Source organism: Anarhichas minor, unplaced genomic scaffold, assembly GCF_050575085.1.
Source record: "Anarhichas minor isolate MPS153535 unplaced genomic scaffold, ASM5057508v1 ptg000038l, whole genome shotgun sequence".
Taxonomy (NCBI): Eukaryota; Metazoa; Chordata; class Actinopteri; order Perciformes; family Anarhichadidae; genus Anarhichas; species Anarhichas minor.
The window spans coordinates 418,751-444,824 of NW_027466484.1; the positions used below are offsets into that span (position 1 = coordinate 418,751).

The following is a 26,074-nucleotide window of genomic DNA, read 5'->3' on the forward strand; positions in this document are numbered from 1 at the left end:
TGTAACATCATGACTCTATGACAGTTATTATTTAAACACAATAATAATATTATTTATAAATTAAATTAAATAAAAAAAAAATAATCTTCACTTAGAAGTAATATTCTGAATATTAAACCCGTTCGATTCATAAATTAAATGAAGCCCTTTTAAGCTGAACTTGTTTGTCCCCTATCTCTAACAGTCCTTTGATGCTCCACTCCCTTCCTAAATCTATCACTCTGCCCTTCAGTCTTTCTCTTTCCACACTGAACTTCCTCCACTCTATCAGCACATGTTCAACACTTTCTTTACAGTTGCATATCTCACATTTATCCCACTCTGTCTTTTTCATGATGTATAAGGTGTCATTGAGTCCTGTATGTCCTAACCTTAATCTACTGAAAGTAACATCTTCTTTTCTACTTTCACTTCTATCACTTCTCACTCTTACTGACGTCTGGATTTTGTTATAATTTCTACCCTTATTGTCATTATTCAATATTTCCTGCCAAGATGTAATAATTCTTCGCTGTATTACTGATTCTGCTTCTGACCTCCCAAAACAAATTTCTAAAATATAATTTTTGTTTAATGCTCTTTTGGCAAGTTTATCTGCAACCTCATTACCGAACACAATACGTGATAAACTATGCTGCATTATGTGATTTTAATCCAGAACACAATACGTGATAAACTATGCTGCATTATGTGATTTTAATCCCGATTAAGATATTTTTTGTTGATTTTCTGAGTGAAGGAGCCCTCTGACTTTCTATGTCCGGGGCTTTTATTGTGAAGGATAGAACAGAAAGAGTAAAAAACGGAAATGCGCTACTAATGACTATATCGGTGGAATAAAGTTGTTGCCGTTGTCAGTGCCGGATATGTTCCCGCTCCCTGGTTCGTTTCTACGGGTACAAAAACGTGAGCAGCCGTGACTCAGTCGCTGCTCCCGGTCCCGTCTAGTTCGAAGCGCTGGTTAGCATCATAGCTAGGCTAACGTTAAGCACTTAGCACCATGTAGCCAATCAGAGGCAGAGGGGCGGGTCTTCCCTCGAGGCGCTCCCGCACATGCGCAGAACAGAGTGGGCGTCTGGAACAGATCGGTCGCTGACAGCTTCTGTGTGATTATTTTAATACCATCATAAGGTATATGTGCATCATAAGTCTCATACTTTTATTAATATTTTTTTCTTTATGCATTGTTTGTTATTTGTCTTCTTTATCTCTAAATGTTTTCCAAAATTTTGGTTAAAGTAGTTTAGTTTCACTTTTGCTCCTCGTGTTTTTTTGACGCAGTTATTTTTCACCCTCTGAAGGTGTTGTAACTGGATCTTTTAAATGTTTTTATTAATATCACAACAACCAATTATTTTTGTTATTTTTATTATATTTTTTCACTTGACAGTGGACAAAAGCTGAAACTCGACCTGTATTTATCTTTCTCTATTTTCTGAATTCATAAATCTATAAAATGGAACAAGTAGACCGTTACTCAAATGCACATACAACAAATCTAGAGTATGTGACTCCTGCAGATGTTGCATTGACTTGATAAAACTACAGTCAGATCAATGAGCTCAGCTCGGGTTAAAAGTTGTTATTCTAGCGCCGATTTTTGGGTTAATGTGATTAAATGATGGAAATGAACTCAGTTGTGGACATTTAGAAAGCAAAGAGTCACATCACCTGCTTCTTATTGGAATATAACGGTCCAGTTCTACTGGTCATGTTGTGCATTATAGCTCCATTCTGACTGGATTTACTTCTGTAGAGAAGGACCAGTTAACTCCAAGTCAGACCTGTGTGTGTGCGTGTGTGTGTGTGTGTGTGTGTGTGTGTGTGTGTGTTTTACAGCTCAGAGCTGCAGCAGACACCAGACTGCCCAGAACACAGAGGAATCATGGAGAAAATCTTTACAGAGTAAGTCATTTAATATTATGTTACTTTATAATTTCAGTATCTATGTCAACTAATGTGCTGCTACAGTATTACTACGTGTAATTTAACTTCATTTTGTCAGTAAATATCAACGGTCACTTCTGATGCCTACTTGGTAGTTTCTGTGCATCCAGCAGTTGTTGTGACTGAATGTCTAATAATCTTAATAATCTAATTTACCACCTGGTGGTCGTTCTCTCTTTTTATTAACATTAATGTGTAACTGCATTGATTAACAGGGTCAGGGTGAGATGAACTACTTGGTTAAGGTTTGGGAAACATCATGCTCATGCTTAAAAGAAGCGTGTTGATGTTTGTAAAGAACAGGAAACAAACAGCGACCTCCTTCCTACTTTTAAACCTCCTCAACAAAGTCACACTACTCAGGAGTGATCCTTCCTGCAAGACGTTAAGAGACAAACACGAGATGTTTACATGTGTGTGATTATCTTTCTTCTAGATCCATTCTGGAGAGAAAAGGTAGACGATCCAACAGTAGTGATTCATCACGAGGTCACACTGTGAATTTCAAAGAACCACACTCCGAACCTTTAAAGAAGTACGTTTTTAGTGACGTCATTATGAACATTCTGCACAGTCATACTTCACATGTATAACCTCTGTTATATTGTTCCACTCTCTGTTATCATATTTGAAATCATGTTGCTTTTAATGTATATTTAATACTAATGAAGTAGCATCATAACATAATAACTGTGCTTGTTATTTGCTGCAGAGTGAACCTCAATCCTTCATCAGATGACGATCTTACATCAGATTCTGGTGTGTCCGTCAAGAGTGATATGTCAAACGGTCACATCATTGATATCTCCCTCAAGTAAGCTTTCATTAACATTAATGTGTAACTGCATTGATTAACAGGGTCAGGGTGAGATGAACTACTTGGTTAAGGTTTGGGAAACATCATGCTCATGCTTAAAAGAAGCGTGTTGCTGTTTGTAGAAAACAGGAAACAAACAGCGACCTCCTGTGAGATCTGTGAGTCAGAAACATTCTTTCACACGCTTTAAAAATGTATCGATGAAGCTGTGAACATCAGTGATTATCGCTCTCTTTTTGCAACATATTGGTGACGATGTGACCATTATTTAAACTCTTATGTGTTTTAGCATACTTCCATTAGTTTTTTCTGCTGCTTGTATTCGTACTGACAGACACTAAAGTCGCTCAAATCAACTTGAAAATCCAAACACCTGTAAATGTTGCTATTGTTCTAGAATGATCCCTCATGATGGAGCAGAGTTAATGTTAAAGTGAGAAGTAACACCCAGAATCAGCTTTGTATTCAACAGGTGTGAATGGCTATGTTAGAAAAATTCACTCGAGACTGGTGTAAAAATCATTAATCATTGGACATTTATTCTTTGCAAAGAAGGAGACAGGGTTGATTCACATACAGAATGTACATCAAGACCGCTCGAAGATCTGTCTCCGAGTCTCTGGTATTTATACTAAGTAAACAACATGCGGTGGGCTGGCACAGAGTAACACACACACATTTCGCGTTTCACACAGGCGTCTACATATCTGGACACTTTAACAATTCGTTCTAGTACAAAGGTCACTTTCTCGTAAATCATGGTCGCAAATCAGCCCTGCGTAAGTATTGACGCTTTCTACAAGTTTATTATCATTATTATCATTCTTATTCAGGACAAACAGCTGAAGTGTTCTTTCGGCAATCGACTGCTTCTTAATAGACTAAACATCTGCTGAAGATGCCTGGTGTCCCAGATAGTTCACACAAGGACACAGGCTTTAAACACTACAGAGGACATGAGCCTCTGTTAAATGTATAACATTCACTAATTATTAAACGCATACTGATTAGTAATTTAGATTTTTCCCAACAGGCTAATAATCTTATTTGTATTGATTGATTATAAGCTATTGATGACATTTTATCCAATAGGAGGAGGAGACTCTACCAGGAGCTGAGCTCTCCTCCCTCCGGAGCCCATTCCCTTGTCTTGTTTATCTCTCAATGTTTTTCGTTTTTTTAGGTTAAAGTAGTTTAGTTTCACTTTTGTTTCTTGTGACGCAGTTATTTTTCACCCTCTAAAGGTGTTGTAACTGGGTCTTTTAAATGTTTTTATTAATATCACAATAAAACGAAACAGAATAAAATGGTCAGCATTTTGTTTTTTGAAGGCGTTAAAAATGTTTTGTTTTATTTAAAAGTACATTTTTTTGTCATTTCACTGAGCAAAAAGAAAAAGTGGACAAAAGCTGAAACTCAACCTGTATTTATCTTTCTCTATTTTCTGAATTCATAAATCTATAAAATGGAACAAGTACACCGTTACTCAAATGCACATATAACAAATCTAGAGTATGTGACTCCTGCAGATGTTGCATTGACTTGATAAAACTACAGTCAGATCAATGAGCTCAGCTCGGGTTAACAGTTGTTATTCTAGCGCTGATTTTGGAGTTATTGTGATTAAATGATGGAAATGAACTCAGTTGTGGACATTTAGAAAGCAAAGAGTCACATCACCTGCTTCTTATTGGAATATAACGGTCCAGTTCTACTGGTCATGTTGTGCATTATAGCTCCATTCTGACTGGATTTACTTCTGTAGAGAAGGACCTGATAACTCCAAGTCAGACCTGTGTGTGTGTGTGTGTGTGTGTGTGTGTGTGTATGTGTGTGTGTGTGTGTGTGTGTTACAGCTCAAAGCTGCAGCAGAGACCAGACTGTCCAGAACACAGAGGGATCATGGAGAGATACTTAGCAGACTGTATGTAAGTCATTTAATATTATGTTACTTTATAATTTCAGTATCTATGTCAACTAATGTGCTGCTACAGTATTACTACGTGTAATTTAACTTCATTTTATCAGTAAATATCAACGGTCACTTCTGATGCCTACTTGGTAGTTTCTGTGCATCCAGCAGTTGTTGTGACTGAATGTCTAATAATCTTAATAATCTAATTTACCACCTGGTGGTCGTTCTCTCTTTTTATTAACATTAATGTGTAACTGCATTGATTAACAGGGTCAGGGTGAGATGAACTACTTGGTTAAGGTTTGGGAAACATCATGCTCATGCTTAAAAGAAGCGTGTTGATGTTTGTAAAGAACAGGAAACAAACAGCGACCTCCTTCCTACTTTTAAACCTCCTCAACAAAGTCACACTACTCAGGAGTGATCCTTCCTGCAAGACGTTAAGAGACAAACACGAGATGTTTACATGTGTGTGATTATCTTTCTTCTAGATCCATTCTGGAGAGAAAAGGTAGACGATCCAACAGTAGTGATTCATCACGAGGTCACACTGTGAATTTCAAAGAAACACACTCCGAACCTTTAAAGAAGTACGTTTTTAGTGACGTCATTATGAACATTCTGCACAGTCACACATCACATGTATAACCTCTGTTATATTGTTCCACTCTCTGTTATCATATTTGAAATCATGTTGCTTTTAATGTATATTTAATACTAATGAAGTAGCATCATAACATAATAACTGTGCTTGTTATTTGCTGCAGAGTGAACCTCAATCCTTCATCAGATGACGATCTTACATCAGATTCTGGTGTGTCCGTCAAGAGTGATATGTCAAACGGTCACATCATTGATATCTCCCTCAAGTAAGCTTTCATTAACATTAATGTGTAACTGCATTGATTAACAGGGTCAGGGTGAGATGAACTACTTGGTTAAGGTTTGGGAAACATCATGCTCATGCTTAAAAGAAGCGTGTTGCTGTTTGTAGAAAACAGGAAACAAACAGCGACCTCCTGTGAGATCTGTGAGTCACAAACATTCTTTCACACGCTTTAAAAATGTATCGATGAAGCTGTGAACATCAGTGATTATCGCTCTCTTTTTGCAACATATTGGTGACGATGTGACCATTATTTAAACTCTTATGTGTTTTAGCATACTTCCATTAGTTTTTTCTGCTGCTTGTATTCGTACTGACAGACACTAAAGTCGCTCAAATCAACTTGAAAATCCAAACACCTGTAAATGTTGCTATTGTTCTAGAATGATCCCTCATGATGGAGCAGAGTTAATGTTAAAGTGAGAAGTAACACCCAGAATCAGCTTTGTATTCAACAGGTGTGAATGGCTATGTTAGAAAAATTCACTCGAGACTGGTGTAAAAATCATTAATCACTGGACATTTATTCTTTGCAAAGAAGGAGACAGGGTTGATTCACATACAGAATGTACATCAAGACCGCTCGAAGATCTGTCTCCGAGTCTCTGGTATTTATACTAAGTAAACAACATGCGGTGGGCTGGCACAGAGTAACACACACACATTTCGCGTTTCACACAGGTGTCTACATATCTGGACACTTTAACAATTCGTTCTAGTACAAAGGTCACTTTCTCGTAAATCATGGTCGCAAATCAGCCCTGCGTAAGTATTGACGCTTTCTACAAGTTTATTATCATTATTATCATTCTTATTCAGGACAAACAGCTGAAGTGTTCTTTCGGCAATCGACTGCTTCTTAATAGACTAAACATCTGCTGAAGATGCCTGGTGTCCCAGATAGTTCACACAAGGACACAGGCTTTAAACACTACAGAGGACATGAGCCTCTGTTAAATGTATAACATTCACTAATTATTAAACGCATACTGATTAGTAATTTAGATTTTTCCCAACAGGCCAATAATCTTATTTGTATTGATTGATTATAAGCTATTGATGACATTTTATCCAATAGGAGGAGGAGACTCTACCAGGAGCTGAGCTCTCCTCCCTCCGGAGCCCATTCCCTTGTCTTGTTTATCTCTCAATGTTTTTCGTTTTTTTTGGTTAAAGTAGTTTAGTTTCACTTTTGTTTCTTGTGACGCAGTTATTTTTCACCCTCTAAAGGTGTTGTAACTGGGTCTTTTAAATGTTTTTATTAATATCACAATAAAACGAAACAGAATAAAATGGTCAGCATTTTGTTTTTTGAAGGCGTTAAAAATGTTTTGTTTTATTTAAAAGTACATTTTTTTGTCATTTCACTGAGCAAAAAGAAAAAGTGGACAAAAGCTGAAACTCGACCTGTATTTATCTTTCTCTATTTTCTGAATTCATAAATCTATAAAATGGAACAAGTAGACCGTTACTCAAATGCTCATATAACAGATCTAGAGTATGTGACTCCTGCAGATGTTGCATTGACTTGATAAAACTACAGTCAGATCAATGAGCTCAACTCGGGTTAAAAGTTGTTATTCTAGCGCTGATTGTGGAGTTAATGTGATTAAATGATGGAAATGAACTCAGTTGTGGACATTTAGAAAGCAAAGAGTCACATCACCCGCTTCTTATTGGAATATAACGGTCCAGTTCTACTGGTCATGTTGTGCATTATAGCTCCATTCTGACTGGATTTACTTCTGTAGAGAAGGACCTGATAACTCCAAGTCAGACCTGTGTGTGTGTGTGTGTGTGTGTGTGTGTGTGTGTGTGTGTGTGTGTGTGTGTTACAGCTCAGAGCTGCAGCAGACACCAGACTGCCCAGAAGACAGTGAGATGGAGAAATTCTATGCAGAGTTGAGGTAAGTCATTTAATATTATGTTACTTTATAATTTCAGTATCTATGTCAACTAATGTGCTGCTACAGTATTACTACGTGTAATTTAACTTCATTTTGTCAGTAAATATCAACGGTCACTTCTGATGCCTACTTGGTAGTTTCTGTGCATCCAGCAGTTGTTGTGACTGAATGTCTAATAATCTTAATAATCTAATTTACCACCTGGTGGTCGTTCTCTCTTTTTATTAACATTAATGTGTAACTGCATTGATTAACAGGGTCAGGGTGAGATGAACTACTTGGTTAAGGTTTGGGAAACATCATGCTCATGCTTAAAAGAAGCGTGTTGATGTTTGTAAAGAACAGGAAACAAACAGCGACCTCCTTCCTACTTTTAAACCTCCTCAACAAAGTCACACTACTCAGGAGTGATCCTTCCTGCAAGACGTTAAGAGACAAACACGAGATGTTTACATGTGTGTGATTATCTTTCTTCTAGATCCATTCTGGAGAGAAAAGGTAGAAGATCCAACAGTAGTGATTCATCACGAGGTCACACTGTGAATTTCAAAGAACCACACTCCGAACCTTTAAAGAAGTACGTTTTTAGTGACGTCATTATGAACATTCTGCACAGTCATACTTCACATGTATAACCTCTGTTATATTGTTCCACACTCTGTTATCATATTTGAAATCATGTTGCTTTTAATGTATATTTAATACTAATGAAGTAGCATCATAACATAATAACTGTGCTTGTTATTTGCTGCAGAGTGAACCTCAATCCTTCATCAGATGACGATCTTACATCAGATTCTGGTGTGTCCGTCAAGAGTGATATGTCAAACGGTCACATCATTGATATCTCCCTCAAGTAAGCTTTCATTAACATTAATGTGTAACTGCATTGATTAACAGGGTCAGGGTGAGATGAACTACTTGGTTAAGGTTTGGGAAACATCATGCTCATGCTTAAAAGAAGCGTGTTGCTGTTTGTAGAAAACAGGAAACAAACAGCGACCTCCTGTGAGATCTGTGAGTCACAAACATTCTTTCACACGCTTTAAAAATGTATCGATGAAGCTGTGAACATCAGTGATTATCGCTCTCTTTTTGCAACATATTGGTGACGATGTGACCATTATTAAAACTCTTATGTTTTAGCATACTTCCATTAGTTTTTTCTGCTGCTTGTATTCGTACTGACAGACACTAAAGTCGCTCAAATCAACTTGAAAATCCAAACACCTGTAAATGTTGCTATTGTTCTAGAATGATCCCTCATGATGGAGCAGAGTTAATGTTAAAGTGAGAAGTAACACCCAGAATCAGCTTTGTATTCAACAGGTGTGAATGGCTAATAATCTTATTTTTATTGATTGATTATAAGCTATTGATAACATTTTATCCAATAGGAGGAGGAGACAATGCAACTACCAGGAGCAGAGCTCTCCTCCCTCCAGAGCTCCGACTGAAGGTCCAAGGCTGCAGGAGGAGCTGGATCTGGGTCTGTCCACGGGGAACTGGTTTCTGGTGGGGACCCTGTTGGTGGTTGTGGTGATCATGTTGAGTGTCCTGTGGTCGTGAACCTGAAGAAGAGATTGCATGATTTCCCACCCGGTGGCTCCGATGACGAGCATTAAGAATAACTCTATAGAAATAGACCATCTTCTCTCTGATGGTCTCTTTACTGATGGAGGTCTGATAGAGGACCAGGACTAAACTGAGACTGGTTCAGAACCAGTTAAAAGTTCTCATAATAACTTTAAATTAGTTTAAGACCAACAAACAACATATATTATTGTGGTATGAATACATATGGCATGATAGAAACGTTTGCAGTTTAAATAATGTTCTGTTTCTATCAGGAAAAGAGACGAGACGAGTCTCTTGTGCATTTTAACAGATTCATAATCTATCATAGCCTTAGCTTGTTTTTCTTATTTTTACTGATGCTTCTTATTATTGAGAACGAGAATTTGTTCATTGACGGTCTGTTCATATTCATCAACATGAGTCCCATTACTTTATGACTATGAGTATAACTGTTAAACCTGTGTGAGATGAGGATATTGTTTGTTTTCATGGACGGCTGAATGCTGCGTCACTTTAAGGAATTGTGGGGCGGAATTATCTTCTTTCCTTTCTCAAAGAAAGGTCCAGTGTTTCCTATGCTAAAGGAGCTAATAAAGGAAGCATTGAAGCACCTTTCCTTAGCATTTAGAGAATTCAAACAGCTCTTATCATGGCGGCCACTTAGATACTTCCGGGTCATTTCACTCAGTGAGGAAGCTTCCTAAACAAAAAGGACTATTGGACCACAGTCACTCTCTTTGTGGGCTTCCCTCCTTTTTGTCTGTGCTGCACCTGTGATTGTCATGTCTCGTCCTTTTTCCTAAGTTATTTCTTCTTTTGTCGTTTGTCAGTATTTCCTGTTTTATTTTGTGTTACTTCCTGCTCCTCTGTTTCAGGCCTTTGTGTGTTTTTCCCACCACTGTGATAGTCTGCCCCCCCCCCCCTCCTGATTGATCCCACCTGTTTCTACTAACTTACACCTTCTGAGTGTATTTAACCCCTGTGTCCTCCTGTCTCTGTGCCAGTTTGTCTTGGTCCTCTGTCTCTCACAGTTCAGTGATATTTTTTGTGTTCATGTTCCTGCTTTTCAGATCTCAGCCTGTTTTTTCCCCAATCATGTGTTTGCCTCATCCGTGCCTGATTTGTTTGTCTGTACTGAACCTGATCCGATAAGTAAAGCCTGTTGTTCTTTCAAATTCCTTGTATTCCTTGTAAATTCCTTGTGTGAGCAAACAATAAGCAATAAACCGATTCTGATTCTGCACAGTTGGGAACACAAATGATCATATTGTCCTCTGTAACTGAAGTCTAAAGTAATCCTCTTCTTTAATTCCTCCGTTTGTCTTCTGGCTGCCCGCTGCACAGTTTATCTGGCACTAATGAGATGCATCATCGTTCAGGTTTCAACATCTAAATCCGGTGATATTGGCAGTTTTGTTAATTTAACATTTGAAAAATTTGTCCCTTTTCAATCACAATCGCAAAATCATCAAAAACACACAAGCTTAGATGGATTTCTACAGTTTAATTCAATATAATTACATTTTTTACTTCCATTTAAAGCACATTTGCGCGGTGCAGCTCGAAACATCTCAAGATCACTGTTATGCCAAAATGTGTAGTTATATATTAGTAATAGTTCATAACCTGAATGACTCTGAGACTCGTCTATATCATCATACTGTGACGTTCTCTGTGCAGCTCTCAGAATGTCCTCAGTTATTAGTGGATGAAGAGTTTTGGACTCAGCCAGTGTTTGTACCTGCACTTTAAAGCCCAACCTGATTACTGTCCCTTTAATCCCAGCACTTCATTTATTACAACGCTTCTGCACACTTTGTTGGATTATTCTCTTGGGAATAAAAATCAAGTGTTTGTACATTTGTTGTGTCGACTGTGTCTTTTGGAAAAGTGGATTTCAACAGATAAACAGAAGAGAAACATCGACTGAGATAAAAGCCTAAGATTCAGGAGCATTATTCACCAAATCTTTAGTACTTTATTTGGACCAACGGGGACATTTTGTACAAAAAGAAAAGTTTATCTATCCACAAATGGTTTAAAAATAAGAGCTTATGAGTCTCTGTCCCAGTGTGTCCCTTCAACAGATCCATGTGAGTGTTTTTTTATCATAAGAATAATAAGATGTTCATATCAGAAGGATACTGTGACGATACCAGAGAATCTAGAGTCTAAAGTCTAGACTTTACTCTTAAATATCTGTTAAATATTAGCGTGAGGGGAATTTAACTTTTGTTTATTGCATTTCAATCTGATATGATGTACTGTAGATCGTATCAGGACTTTAAAGAGCAACTAAATCTTTATTCCTCTTTGATTAATCCTTAATCTTTTAATTTATTGTATGCATCTTTTATTTATTTATTCCCTTTGTGTTACCTGTATATTGACTGTTTAGTTTGAGGGGTTGGGTTTCAAGAGTTTGTTAGTTTCACTTTTGCTCCTCGTTCATAAAGAAGCATTAAAATAAAACACTCAAGAAAAGAACAGTACAAGTCCCTCAAACTAGTACTTAATTACATACTTCAGTTGAAGTACACTTCCTTCCTTAGCATCATAGCTAGGCTAACGTTAGCGCTTAGCAGGCTGTAGCCAATCAGAGGCAGAGGGGCGGGTCTTCCTTCGAGGCGCTCCCACACATGCGCAGAACAGATCGGGCGTCTGGAACAGCTCGAGCCGTCTTGGTGCAGACTAAGGAGCCTCCGCGTGATCATTTTATTGCAATCATAAGGTATAATATGTGCATCATAAGTCTCATACTTTTGTCAATATTTTCATTAGTTTCTTTTCCTTTATGCAATATTTCTGATTTTTCTTGTTTATCTCTAAATGTTTTTTGGTTAAAGTAGTTCAATAGTTTCACTTTCGATGCTCGTTCACCTGTGACGCAGGTAACAGGTGAACGCCATCTAAAATTATTATAACTACGTCTTTTAAATGCTTTAGCTAATCTCATTGAATCATCCGTTTATTCATTATTTCATTTATTCTGCACAACAACAACAACAACAACAACAACAACAAAAAACTAAAATTAAAAGACAACAGAAAAAAACACTTCCTTGTTTAAGTTTCGAGGGTTGGTTCTCATTATAAGTGTGCTGCTACAGTATTACTACGTGTAATTTAACTTCATTTTGTCAGTAAAAATCAACGGTCACTTCTGATGCCTACTTGGTAGTTTCTGTGCATCCAGCAGTTGTTGTGACTGAATGTCTAATAATCTTAATAGTCTGACAATAAATTAATACACTTTAAATAAAACAGCAGCAATAATAATATTAATAATAATAAAAGAAAGTATGAATTTAAGTAAATACATGAATCACTGAACTGAGCTGAGTCAGTAACATCAACGTCCTTTTTTGGAAGATCAAAACGACTATTAAATGTTAGACCGTTGCACCTTTATACTAATCTAACAATAATAATTAAAGTGAGGAGTACGGGGAAACTACTTTAGAGAATGAACTTTTGTCTGCTTGGTAGTTTGTGTATCCAACGGTTGCTGTGAGTGGATATCTTTTGTTTTATTATTCTCTTTTTATTAAGATGGAAAAGCAAAACATTTTACATAGAAAATAACAATCAAATATTTATCAATATAAACTAAAATCCAAGGATTTATTTCAAGACATGATGCCTCAAACACACATACATATACTCATCTGTATGCCAATACACTTGTCTTCATATTTACCCTTCAATCAATCATTTAGATTAAACAATGAAAGAAACAAAAGCACATTGAAAAAGTTCTTATTCATTCTCCTTTATATTGTTTTACAATCAAATGTCTTTCTCTCTCTCGTCTACCAGACGGATGATGATGGAAGATTATGGTTCCTCTAGATTTGGTTTCATGTCAAGGGATTCACAAAGTAAGCTTTTCTTAAGTATACAATGTAACTTCATTCATTAGCATTTTACACACATATTTGTTTAACTGGTTAAACACTTGAGCTGAGGACACAGTCTCCTCCTGATGAGGTAAAGTATCAGCTTCCAGATTTGAGACTAAACCTTCACAGATAAGACAAAAAGAAACCGTCTAACCTACAAAGGGTGGAATGCACTCAAATATAATATTAATAAGTATGTTTTCTTTAGTGTATAATTACAAAGAATCATTGTGTTTCTGTTACCTTAGAATAACATATTTATATCTACATAGGGAGCATGTCCTTTTCAAGGAGCAGCTCCGATAATGGGGCTCGGCCAAATTTTAGCATCTCAGAATGGATGAACCCCCCCCCCCCGGCTCCAGAGAGGTCTCCGGACTCCTCAAGATGTCTGAGTTTGGCTTCGTGAGTAAATCATTATTACGTGACTTTATAATTTAAGTATCTGTGTTAGCTGACGTGCTGCTACGATATGTGACCTGTGTTGACTTTAGAAGAGTCATTTCTGGTTTTAAAATCATGCTTTCTTAGCTGAGTCAGTAAAATCAACGTCCTTTTCTGGAATTATTTATTTCAAGATCCTCAAACACATATACTCATCTGTATGCCAATACACTTGTCTCCATATTTTAATAGTTCAGTATTGTATGCAAGATAACAGGTATGTTTATGCATGGCAGTGCCACTAATAGGCCATCACTCATTTTTCGTTTCCACATTTATGTTTAAAATGAAAACATCAGTTTGAATAGTTTGTGTTCATGATCATCATGCAAGTGACAGACAATGTTGATATTGGCATTGGTATCAGCTGACACGGTATGTTTATAAATGGCAGTGGCACGGCCTCCCTACTCACTGTACCTTGCACATGTTTAAATTAAAAACATGAATATATGAACCTGTGTATTATTTGAATAGCTTAGTATTGAATGCACAGTAAAGAGGTATGTTTATACATGGTGCTAGGCCCAGTTTGATATAAAACACAATTTTACACAATATATATAGTCGGGGGTCCCTGCTCCATCTCTCTATCAGTTTGGGGGTCCTTGGCCTGAGAAACGTTGAAGACCCCTGATTTAGATTAAACAATGAAAGAAAAAAGGGGAAAAAGCACATTGAAAAAGTTCTTATTCATTCTCCTTTATATTGTTTTACAATCAAATGTCTTTCTCTCTCTCGTCTACCAGACGGATGATGATGGAAGATGAAGGTTCCTCTAGATTTGGTTTCATGTCAAGGGATTCACAAAGTAAGCTTTTCTTAAGTATACAATGTAACTTCATTCATTAGCATTTTACACACATATTTGTTTAACTGGTTAAACACTTGAGCTGAGAACGCTGTCTCCTCCTGATGAGATAAAGTATCAGCTTCCAGATTTGAGACTAAACCTTCACAGATAAGACAAAAAGAAACCGTCTAACCTGCAAAGGGTGGAATGCACTCAAATATAATATTAATAAGTATGTTTTCTTTAGTGTATAATCACAAAGAATCATTGTGTTTCTGTTACCTTAGTTACTTAACATAGTTATATCTACATAGGGAGCAGCTCCATTCCAACTGGGCCAAATTTCTAGCGGCCCAGAACGGATGAACCCCCCCGGCTCCAGAGAGGTCTCCGGACTCCTCAAGATGTCTGAATTAGGACGGAGACGTCACCGAGGTCGTCGTCGGCAGCCGTCATCCTGCTGCTGCTTCCACTCATTCTACTCCTGCACCGGTTCCTGTTGAGAAATAATCTCTTTCAACCAATATAATCAAGTTAAACACTAATAATGATTTCTGTAATTATGATTATGTACACATGTGTAAGTACAGGTGAAGATCATTCATATATGTAATAGAATGAGTAAAATATGTATATCTGCCATCAATACCAACCTGCTGGTCATTTTTACCATTCTAGAAAAACACCACCACTTTTTTAATTGTAATCTGTATTTGAAATTAATCTAATCTTTGTGTGTGTTAATGTGTAGGAGCCCTGTTGAATCATGGGATACGGTGATGCTTTTATACTCTCATCTAATAAAATGATTGACTGGATTTCTGGACTCAAACGAGTGATAAACTCCTTCAGTTCAGCCTCTCAGCGATACTTTAGAGTCAAGTGAGTCGCTATAATGTAAAGTTTACCTGAAGGAGGAAAAGTATCTGTATCAAATACATATTTCACTCCCTCTAGCTCAGACCCTTAATTTAGGCTCAAATTGTTGTTCCTCTTAAGATAAAATGAGATGAACCTTTATTGATGAAAATAGAAAAATACATGAGAATATGGAGACGAGAATTATAACATAGTATACATCATAGACTACATTACATTTATATTTTGTATCATTACGTAATCACATATATTATTGTGGGGTACATTGTATATCTAGACTTGTCTAGTCTTTAATTGCTATTGTTAAGTTGTTATTTGACTTGTTGAATATACCTTTTTTATTTTAACATTTTCATACGAAAACAGCATAACATTTGAAGATACAACCTTGGTTTGACTAACTCACTCTGCTGAAGCCTCGTAATTACTTCAAATCAATAAATAAATGTATATTTTGTTAATTTAAAAGTATAAAGTAGCACAAAAGGGACAAAATATTAAGTACAAATACTTCCTTCAAGGTGAGTTTAGTGGGTTAGTTCTCATTAGTAAGCCTACTTCATGAGGATCCCCCCTCTTTCAATATTCCTGAACTCTTTATGTTTGTTTATTCGGATATTTTTTGTTGATTTTCTTCGTGAACGAGCCCTCTGACTTTCTGTGACCGGGGCTTTTATTGTGAAGGCTAGAACGGAACAAGTAAAAAGCGGAAATGCGCTACTTTAGACTATATCGGTGGAATAATGTTGTTTCCGTTGTCCGTGCCCGATACGTTCCTGCTGCCTGGTTCGTTTCTACGGGAAGAAAAACGTGAGCAGCCGTGACTGAGTCGCTGCTCCCGGGCCCGTCTAGTTCGAAGCGCCGGTTAGCATCATAGCTAGGCTAATGTTAGCGCTTAGCAGCATGTGGCCAATCAGAGGCAGAGGGGGCGGGTCTTCCCTCGAGGCGCTCCCGCACATGCGCACAGCAGATTGGGCGTCTGGAACAGATCGGTCGCAGACACCTTCGGTGTCATTATTTTAATACCACCATAAGGTACATGTGCATCATAAGTCTCATACTTGTATTAATATTTGTTTCTTTATGCATTGTTTCTTATTTGTCTTGTTTATCTCTAAATGTTTTTCGTGTTTTTTGGTTAAAGTAGTTTACTTTCACTTTTGTTTCTTGTGACGCAGTTATTTTTCACCCTCTAAAGTTGTTGTAACTGGGTCTTTTAAATGTTTTTATTAATATCACAACAACCAAACGAAACAGAATAAAACTGATCAGAATTTTGTTTTTTGGAGGCGTTTAAAAATGTTTTGTTTTTATTATTTTTTTCACTTGACGGTGGACAAAAGCTGAAACTCGACCTGTATTTATCTTTCTCTATTTTCTGAATTCATAAATCTATAAAATGGAACAAGTAGACCGTTACTCAAATGCACATACAACAAATCTAGAGTATGTGACTCCTGCAGATGTTGCATTGACTTGATAAAACTACAGTCAGATCAATGAGCTCAGCTCGGGTTAAAAGTTGTTATTCTAGCGCTGATTGTCGAGTTAATGTGATTAAATGATGGAAATGAACTCAGTTGTGGACATTTAGAAAGCAAAGAGTCACATCACCCGCTTCTTATTGGAATATAACGGTCCAGTTCTACTGGTCATGTTGTGCATTATAGCTCCATTCTGACTGGATTTACTTCTGTAGAGAAGGACCTGATAACTCCAAGTCAGACCTGTATGTGTGTGTGTGTGTGTGTGTGTAGAGGTGTGTGTGTGTGTGTGTGTGTGTGTGTGTATATGTGTGTTGTGTTACAGACTGACCAGGACTCAGTATGTCTGAGAAGAACAACTCCTCAACAGACAGCTCTGGACTTCATGACAAGGAGTAAGTCATTATTATGTGACTTTATAATTTAAGTATCTGTGTTAGCTGACGTGCTGCTACGATATGTGACTTGTGTTGACTTTAGAAGAGTCATTTCTGGTTTTAAAATCATGCTTTCTTAGCTGAGTCAGTAAAATCAACGTCCTTTTCTGGAATTATTTATTTCAAGATCCTCAAAGACATATACTCATCTGTATGCCAATACACTTGTCTCCATATTTTAATAGTTCAGTATTGTATGCAAGATAACAGGTATGTTTATGCATGGCAGTGCCACCAATGGGCCATCACTCATTTTTCGTTTCCACATTTATGTTTAAAATATAAACATCAGTTTGAATAGTTTGTGTTCATGATCATCATGCAAGTGACAGACAATGTTGATGTTGGCATTGGTATCAGTTGACACGGTATGTTTATAAATGGCAGTGGCACGGCCTCCCTACTCACTGTACCTTGCACATGTTTAAATTAAAAACATGAATATATGAACCTGTATATTATTTGAATAGCTTAGTATTGAATGCACAATAAAGAGGTATGTTTATACACGGTACTAGGCCCAGTTTGATATAAAACACAATTTTACACAATATATATATTATTCATTCTCCTTTATATTGTTTTATAATCAAATGTCTTTCTCTCTCTCTCGTCTACCAGACTGAGGATGGAAGGTGAAGGTTCCTCTACATCTGGTTTGTTGCCTGAGAGGAAGTCAAGAGGTCTCATCCTGATTCCAGGAAGTCTTCGTCACAAAAGTAAGCTTTTATTAACTATACAATGTAACTTCATTCATTAGCATTTTACACACATATTTGTTTAACTGGTTAAACACTTGAGCTGAGGACACAGTCTCCTCCTGATGAGGTAAAGTATCAGCCTCCAGATTTGAGACTAAACCTTCACAGATAAGACAAAAAGAAACCGTCTAACCTGCAAAGGGTGGAATGCACTCAAATATAATATTAATAAGTACGTTTTCTTTAGTGTATAATCACAAAGAATCATTGTGTTTCTGTTACCTTAGAATAACACATTTATATCTACATAGGGAGCATGTCCTTTACAAGGCGGCCAGATTTCTAGCGGCCCAGAACGGATGAACTCCCCCCCGGCTCCAGAGAGGTCTCCGGACTCCTCAAGATGTCTGAATTAGGACGGAGACGTCACCGAGGTCGTCGTCGGCAGCCGTCATCCTGCTGCTGCTTCCACTCATTCTACTCCTGCACCGCTTTCTGTTGAGAAATAATCTCTTTCAACCAATTTATTCAAGTTAAACACCAATAATGATTTCTGTAATTATGAAACCTGCTTCAGGTTTAGCAGACGATACGATTTGGTTTACACATGCGTACATCAAATAGTACATATTCTATTCCTTTTATAAAAAAGGAATCCACCACTGGTTTGATAACACAATGTATAAATCAACATGCAACAAATAAATGTGATGTAAACATGGTGAATGTAAAATGTGAATAAAGAAACAGACAAGTGATTTGACTTCATTTTGTTTTCTATCTTCTACTTTGTTGTATTTTCTTCCTCATTAAATATGACGGTCTATTTAACAGCAGGGGCATAAGAAGTACATTTACATAAGTAGGGGATTCCGTTGCAGGTGTTAACTCTTTATATGCTAACTGTGTTGCTAATTTTACATTTCCCTAACTTTAAACATAAAGTTTACAATACTAATCTGCCTCACGTTTTAAAAAATAATCCACTTCTACTATTATTGTATAAATTAAACAACATCTTGTCACCGCGCCACCCCCTCCGGCCCGAGTTGGTCTCGTCCGTGACTCGACAGCATTAAACGCACGTGTTGGGTGTGTTGTGTTGAGGATTGCAGCGATATTATAGCATTTAGCGAACCTCCGCGCGCTGTCACGTCACCGGTTACACTTTAATCACAACAGCGACAAAAGCGACAAGTGTCCCAGTCAATGAGAAACACCGTCACAAGCAGAGTAACGGCAGAAAACACTCGAGGTGTGGAGGGGTGACACGCGTGTTAGCGTGGCAGCAGACGGTTACCGTTCACCGGACTGAAGGTACGTTAACACCGACACACGTTATGTGTGTTTTAACTTCCTGTGAGGCTGCTGTGATCATTAAGCACTCATTACATCATCTACCGGTCTGTCAAAGTGTGTGTTAGAGTCCGTTTAGCGGGCTAGCCCCGTTAGCTTCATGTCCTCAGCTGTCAACGTGCCCACTGCTCCTTTTAACCGTTACCAGTTAAATGACTATTAATATAAATTAAGATCGATGTAAGGGGTTAACACGTGGCACACTTCACGGCTGTGGTTGGTAACTTTAGTCCGTAAAGGACTCGTAGTTCGGCTAAAAGAGAAAACGCTTAGCTAGCCTCTCCCGGTGCAGTGCCACGTAGCTAAAGCCGGCTAACGAGAGCAGATGAGCCGGTGAAGTTCTGCAGAATCACTGCGAACGATTCATGAGATGAACCCGCAGACAGTGGAGCAACGACTGTGGTACTTTAAAGAAGTAATAGTACACTGTAGAAGTACTCTGTTACAAATAAAAGATATGCATTATGAAGTTTACTTTAGTATAAATGTACAAGCATCACAATATACTTCATGTATCAAAAGTAAAGGTACCACACTGTAGAAGTACTCTGTTAGAAATAAAATGCATGCATTTTGAGTCCTACTTAAGTATAAAAGTACTACCATCACAATATACTGAAAGTACTACAAGTACAATTACCAATACCACACTATATAAATACTCTTACAATTAGAAGGCATGCATTGTGAATTCTACATTAGTATAAAAGTACTATCATCACAATCTACTTTAAATACCAAAGTAAAAGTAGCAATACCGGACTGTAGAAATACTCTGTCACAAGTAAAAAAACATGCATTTTGAAGTCTACTTTAATATAAAAGTACTAGCATCACAATATTCTGAAAGTACCAGTAAAAGCAGCAATACCACACTGTAGAAATACTCTCACAGGTAGATGTTGTACTTTTTACTCCTCTAAATCCTTCTTCTTCTTCTTCAGCTAAATAAACTCTTTTAAATCTTCTTGGATCATCTGGAAACACATCGTCACGAAGCTGAAAACAGCTGTTTGTTCTTTTTAGAGACACAAACGTGTGACGATCTTATAGAATAAGATGCATTCATGTAGATTAAAGTAGACAACAGGATATAAAAGAGTTAAAATGTAACATACACATTAATGCAGCAGTGATATTAATCCAGAAACATAATGTATAACAGTAAAACACTGACGGGGAACATTTCACTGCAATAACAATACTTTACTTTAATTATATTTAGCCTGCAATACTTTTACTGAAGTAAGGTTTACTTTGTAGAGAAGTATCTTCAAAGCGTTGTATTAGTACTTAGTAGTAACTACAGCTGTCAGATAAATGAAACTATGAAGTACAATATTTCCTTTTTGGTGAAATGGAAATACTCAAAGTACAGATACTTCACTTATTTACGAAGTACAGTTCTTGAGGAAATATTCTGAGGTACATTCAACCACTGGAACATATAAAACTCCATAAAGTATCTCCAAAAAATACATCTGAGGATTTTGATTTCTCTCTTTTTTCCCCCCATCAGGCTTCGAGTCTTTGAGGCTCGCCGAGTGACACCATGAGCTCCAAGGTGTGCAAGAACTGCGGCAGCTCGGACATCGACGTGGACCAGGCCCGCGGAGATGCCGTCTGCATGACCTGCGGCTCCGTGCTGGAGGACAACATCATCGTGTCCGAGGTGGAGTTCGTGGAGACGGGAGGCGGAGGGTCGTCGGCCGTCGGACAGTTTGTCTCCACTGACGGTGAGAGAGAAGAACAAATGTCTCGTGTTGTTTTCTAGCGACGTAACCGAGTTCAGTTACACAGGAACTGTACTCGAGTACACATTTGAGGTACTTTTCATGACACTTTTTACTTCACATCCATCTGACAGCTTTACTTACTTTAAAAAGGAAAATGTAACGTAAAAAACACGAGGAACTTTTAAAATAAGCTGCTAAACTATACGTCAATTAATCAATTAGTTAATCATCACTCAACATTTCATGCTTTTAGCTTCTCAGAAGTGATGATTTGTTGCTTTTCTTCGTCTTAAACGACGTTAAACTGATGAATGTTGAGGTTTGAACTGTTGGTTGGACAAAATGAAACAGTTAAACTTAGTGTCATAGTTTCTATTTTAAGAATTTTAACGAACCAAACAGTCGATTAATGGAGAAAACAAACCGATTAATCCATAATGAATATAAATACTTAGTTGCCGTAAAACTCTGCTTTTACATTAACGAGTAATAATAATGTAATATAATATTTAATAACATTCTTCTACTTTTAAACTTTAAGTACATTTTCATGATTATAGTTTTACTGAAGTAACATTCTCAATGCAGGACTTTTACTTGTAACAGAGTATTTATACTGTGTAGTATTAGTACTTTTACTGAATTAAAGGATCTGAATTCTTCTCTTTCCTGATAAAACATCTGTCTCATTGTTGCTCTGATAGAAAAATTAAATAATATATTAGATGATAAAGACAAATGATCAGAAGTGTTTTTTGCTCTTATTAAATTCTTAATAAAGGATAATTGTATGTGATTTACAATAAGAGAGAGAATACGTGGGTCAGAAAGGTCAAAGTTTAACAAGCTGAAGATGATCTGATCAGCTGAACCCTTCTATATTTATTGATTATCTGTTAAAGATATATTTTACTGGTGTTTGTTCCTTTGTGGGCGTTGATTGTGTAAGACGGACGTTCTTCTTAAAGGAATACTTCATTCCCAGAATGACTATTTGTACATCAGTTATTAATTCTAAATAAATTATATAATTGTTTTATCTTGATGGCCGTCATCAAAACCCTGAATTTAACTTCAGTGATCGTTTATTGTGAAGCGCCCTGAGAGGTAAACATGAGACACAAGTTTTAATAAAAGTTCATGAATTATTTTGTTGTTTTAAAAGCTCCACAAAGAGCTGTTTTAGTAAACGGTAAATATTAATTCTAACTATTTTATCATCATTCTGATATTTTGTTTTAATTAATGCAACTTAGAATCTCAGATGATTGTAAATGATAAATATAACTTCCTGTCTGTTCTAAACAATTTCTGTTAAATTAGACTTTTAGTTAAATGTTGTTTTTATATTCTCAAAATAAGATAAAACTGGAAAAACAAATGTCAACAAATAATATCACCGGTTTCCTTTTTAAGTCCGCCTCCAAACAATGACGTCCTGCAGCTGCCTTTAAGGAAATAACTGATTTTAATCCTAAAAAACAAGTTTCTACTTGTGTGTTTGTTGTTGAGGCTTTAATCTAAACGCTGCTCTGAGAGTCCACGTTAAATATATACGTGTGTGTGTGTGTGTGTGTGTGTGTGTGTGTGTGTGTGTCCACAGCTGCTTATCCGTGTGTAACATTTACCTCCAGATTATCTTTAACCTTCAGCCTGCAGGACGTCTCTCTCTGCTGAGTCTTGGTTGTAGTTCCCTCTGACGTCCACTAGAGGGTGCTGTCTGATAACTCCACAATACTGAGTTAATGATAGTAAATAGGATATTATTTGGGTATAATGTATTATTGTGGACTCAAACAACTGTTTTGTTTTAGTTTGAATACATTTCATAGACGAATAACGATTCATGGAAGAAAAGAAAACAGGAGATTATTTATTTGAATATTTTTCAATAAGCAGTTTATTGTGCGGATCTGCTTTTAAATATCGTCGTCATTAGTTACTTAAGGTTCGTTATAGAGCTGGACTACAGATTATTCTCTGTAAAACTAAAAAATATTAAAAGAAAGTCCAATGTGAAGTCTGCAAAATGCAAATTTTATCCAACTAACGGTTTGAAACTCTAAATATTAAATTAACTGTAATGTTAAGAAGAGTAAAAACAGCAAAGTGACAGATTCAATAACCCAGAACCATCAATGTTTGGGTTTTTCTGGCTTTAAAAGTGACTTAAAACAATAAATCATCTATTAAAACAGTTACCTGTTCATTTATTTGTGGATCAACAGATTTATTTCATTATATTGTTCATCTGTAATATAAGTTTCAGTTCAGACTTTCTGCTGAATGGATAGAAAACAATGTTTTGATATCTAGACGGGCCCAAACTAAGTTATTCCGGTTTTGTCTAGAAGAATCAGAATCTAGTTTTTGTAGTTCCGATGTGAGTCTTTGTCTCTTTGTCTCCAGCTGGAGGGATCAACCCGTCTTTTGGGGACAACCACTTCTCAGGTGTGGGGAGGGAGTCCAGAGCTCAGACGCTGCAGAGAGGTGAGTGACCAGCAGAGGGCGCCGCACGTCTTCGCCACGTCTTCGCCACATCTTCGTCACGTCTTCGTCACAGTCTGTCCTTTCTAAACTCTTCAGCTTGTGTTAAACACAGACCTTATTCCAGACGTTAATTTATATTCATCATTTATTTAATAATACCTCGATGACTTGAGACGAGGGAACAGGAAGTGACTCATTTCCGGGTTTTTGGACTCACTTCTGATGCGTAGACGTGACAGATGTGTTGTTGTTGTTGTTGTCAAGTAAAGCAGCTGCAAACTTTATTAGTAATTTTGCCATCAGCGCTTTGTTTTGAACGTCCTCACGCTGCTTCTCCGACGCTCTGGTGCTGTGATTCTCCCTTCAGCATGCCGTCCTCCATTTTGTTTTCTTAGCTTAGTTCACTGATCGATCAATAAGTTAACTTTAAAACGGGTCGTTACAATCTGAATATTACTTTTTGTTTCCCCACGTCTGAGATAAATTGACCCCAGAACAGATCTCTCTTTTAGAGGCTGACAGCTGGACAATAAGACGACGCTCTTAACGAGACATTTAAGTGAATGAATGAGGAGACTTTCTACTTCCTCCTCTCTCTTTTTTTTGTTTTTTTCTGTGTCTGCGATAAGCCATTGTGAGCTGCTGACATTGTCCATGTCCATAAATGTTCCTCGTTCTTCTGGGGGCCCTGGAGGCCTCGAGGGTCCCCCCCCCGGACCCCTGGACTGTTGTATCTCATCAGCTCGAGTATAGAAACACAACAACAACAACAACAACAACAACTCTGTAGAACGAGAGAAGCGACGCTCGTCTTGAGGTGCTGAAGATGCAGAGTCACAGAGCTGTCAGACTGCAGCAGACACTGAGGTGTGTGTGTGTGTGTGTGTGTGTGTGTGTGTGTGTGTGTGTGTGTGTGTGTGTGTGTGTGTGTGTGTGTGTGTGTGTGTGTGTGTGTGTGTGTGTGTGTGTGTGTGTGTGTGTGTGTGTGTGTGTGTGTGTGTGAGACACAGTGTGGCGGTGGGAATAGCCTTGTCATGCTCTTTCTCTGTGTGGGTAGATTTATGACGGTTTGTGAGTCTGCAGGCGTCTCTAAGGGAGGAACAGCTCTTCTTCTTTCTTTCTGTCCTCCATAAACTTTCCCCAGCGGCCGTCTGTACCTCCTCCTCTTCCTCCTCCTCCTCTTCCTCCTCCGTCTCACCGCCGACTGATTCTTATCAGGGAGCACAGACCCCACCTCTTCCTGTGTTTGTGTTGGACAATAATGCATCACCAGTCCCTCATGTATCGGTGCACACAGTGTTTGGACGCTATGACTGGAATTTAAATGTAGTTTAAGATTTACACTTTGTCTGAATCACAAAGTGGAGCTGCAGTAACACCCGAGTGTCAGATTCCCATAAATCTAGACGCTGGAAGGTGTTTGAATACACTGCTCTGAGGAAAGATGGCCTCAGTGAGTCTAGTTATCTTAACATTAGCAGTGAATCAAGTGACTCTATGATGTCAGAAGAGTTGCATCACCGGCTCTTCTGAGCGTTTTGGCCTCTTTCAGCTCCTAGTTTTGGTTCTTTGGCTCACGTTCGATGAATATCTTTCTCTGGAGCGTCCTGACGCATCTCTCTGTCTTCATCGAAGCTCGTCTCTGGCATCAGATTTAAATGTCCTTCTTGATCTTCCTCCGGCTGCCCACTGACTCCTCGTCAAACTTTACCAGATGCTGCTTTTATTCTGACAGCTGTTGCTTCCTGTCTTTATTTCCTGCAGCTACTATCTTTTTATTCTTCTTCTGCTATAAACAAACAATGAGATGTCCCTCGTGGTGGTGCGGTGACCTTAATGTACATTACAGTCATTTAGCAGACGCTTTTATCCAAAGCGACTTACAATTCTATCACATTCATACACCGTAGGCACAGCTACGGGAGCAATTTTGGGGTTAAGTGTCTTGCTCAAGGACACATAGACATGTGACTAGCGGAGCCGGGGATCGAACCGCCGATCCTCTGATTGAAGGACGGCCCTGCTCTCCACTTAGCCACAGTCGAACAGTGTTCTCTAATCCAGGTGTGTGTTCATCACATCCTGTGTGGGTGCTTCAGGTGTCCCAGTTCTCTGTAAATGTTATGAGGTGTTATTTCTTTAGAGGCTGAGGTTTGAGCTGAAGAGTCGCGTAAAGGGCACGAAACCAGTTTGTAGTTTTTGTTTTAATAAGCTGCAGCGCTGCCCTACTTATCATCTGTGACACAAACATAGAAATGAGGGGAGCAGTACAGAGAAGAGAATATATATTTTGATCAAATCATGTGATCTTCATGGACACATGGAGTTGTCGTGGAATTGTAGTTTTTCTCAGCACGTCTCGTCCATGTTCACTTTAAGGTGTGAACATCTGCATTTCTGTGACACCTGGTTAGTTTTCATCTGCTGAAGAAGATCAATGTGATACAATCGAAAGCTCCTGAACTGCTAAATGGACATCGTGGTGAGATTGTTTTCTTAAATACCGCTTCGTCGTCATTCTGTTCTCAGCTCGAATGACGAGACGGTATAGAACAGGAAACTTGTGTGTGTAAATCGGCTGGTTTCAGATCTGAGAGTTAAACTGAAACAGCATGACGAGACACGATGAGTTCAGAGCCTCTCACACACACACACACTTCTTTGTATGAGGTAACTCACTATGTTGAGCTCATCTGAGGTCATAAATTATATTCACACTCTCTGCAATTAAATTGACGCTTTGCTAAGTCCCGCCCCTATAACGCAGACTGGCCAATCGTAGCGTAGCTCCGACCAGAGTCC

The 26,074-nt window shown here is 37.9% G+C and overlaps 2 protein-coding genes and 2 long non-coding RNA genes across 9 annotated transcripts in view; 3 read left to right on the forward strand and 1 right to left on the reverse strand.

Moving 5' to 3' along the window:
* The first annotated feature begins 1,014 nt into the window (after positions 1–1,014).
* On the forward strand, positions 1,015–10,908 carry LOC142967720 (uncharacterized). 2 transcript variants are annotated; one of them, XM_076107218.1, is made up of 11 exons: positions 1,015–1,131; positions 1,840–1,905; positions 2,384–2,482; positions 2,660–2,761; positions 4,621–4,692; positions 5,171–5,269; positions 5,447–5,548; positions 7,404–7,472; positions 7,951–8,049; positions 8,227–8,328; positions 8,870–10,908. In XM_076107218.1, the coding sequence occupies exons 2-11, from the start codon at positions 1,886–1,888 to the stop codon at positions 9,039–9,041; spliced, it is 936 nt and encodes a 311-aa protein (XP_075963333.1). In that variant the 5' UTR covers positions 1,015–1,131; positions 1,840–1,885; the 3' UTR covers positions 9,042–10,908. The 2 variants fall into 2 exon arrangements, with proteins under 2 accessions (XP_075963333.1, XP_075963334.1); XM_076107219.1 differs by lacking the exon at positions 1,015–1,131 and having other exon boundaries at positions 1,823–1,905.
* A 784-nt stretch (positions 10,909–11,692) lies between these two features.
* On the forward strand, positions 11,693–18,477 carry LOC142967771 (uncharacterized). 2 transcript variants are annotated; one of them, XR_012958955.1, is made up of 8 exons: positions 11,693–11,781; positions 12,870–12,931; positions 13,225–13,357; positions 14,146–14,207; positions 14,504–16,103; positions 16,826–16,947; positions 17,611–17,708; positions 18,002–18,477. It is a non-coding gene; the product is annotated as an uncharacterized LOC142967771 (long non-coding RNA). The 2 variants fall into 2 exon arrangements; XR_012958956.1 differs by lacking the exon at positions 13,225–13,357 and having other exon boundaries at positions 11,767–11,781.
* Positions 18,478–18,806: 329 nt separating this feature from the next.
* The window catches only part of brf1a (BRF1 general transcription factor IIIB subunit a), an 87,465-nt gene continuing 80,197 nt past the window's right edge, over positions 18,807–26,074 (forward strand). The window contains exons 1-3 of one of the 4 annotated variants that reach the window (XM_076107335.1): positions 18,807–19,007; positions 20,566–20,782; positions 23,192–23,272. In XM_076107335.1, the coding sequence (XP_075963450.1) occupies positions 20,599–20,782; positions 23,192–23,272 (265 nt within the window). In that variant the 5' untranslated portion in view covers positions 18,807–19,007; positions 20,566–20,598. Of the gene's footprint in view, positions 19,008–20,565; positions 20,783–23,191; positions 23,273–24,007; positions 24,140–26,074 lie in introns of those variants that run through there. The other 3 variants (XM_076107339.1, XM_076107338.1, XM_076107337.1) reach the window with 3 other exon arrangements.
* LOC142967772 (uncharacterized) lies at positions 19,503–22,307 on the reverse strand. The gene is made up of 2 exons (XR_012958957.1): positions 22,183–22,307; positions 19,503–20,776 (listed from the first exon to the last, which is right to left on the reverse strand). It is a non-coding gene; the product is annotated as an uncharacterized LOC142967772 (long non-coding RNA).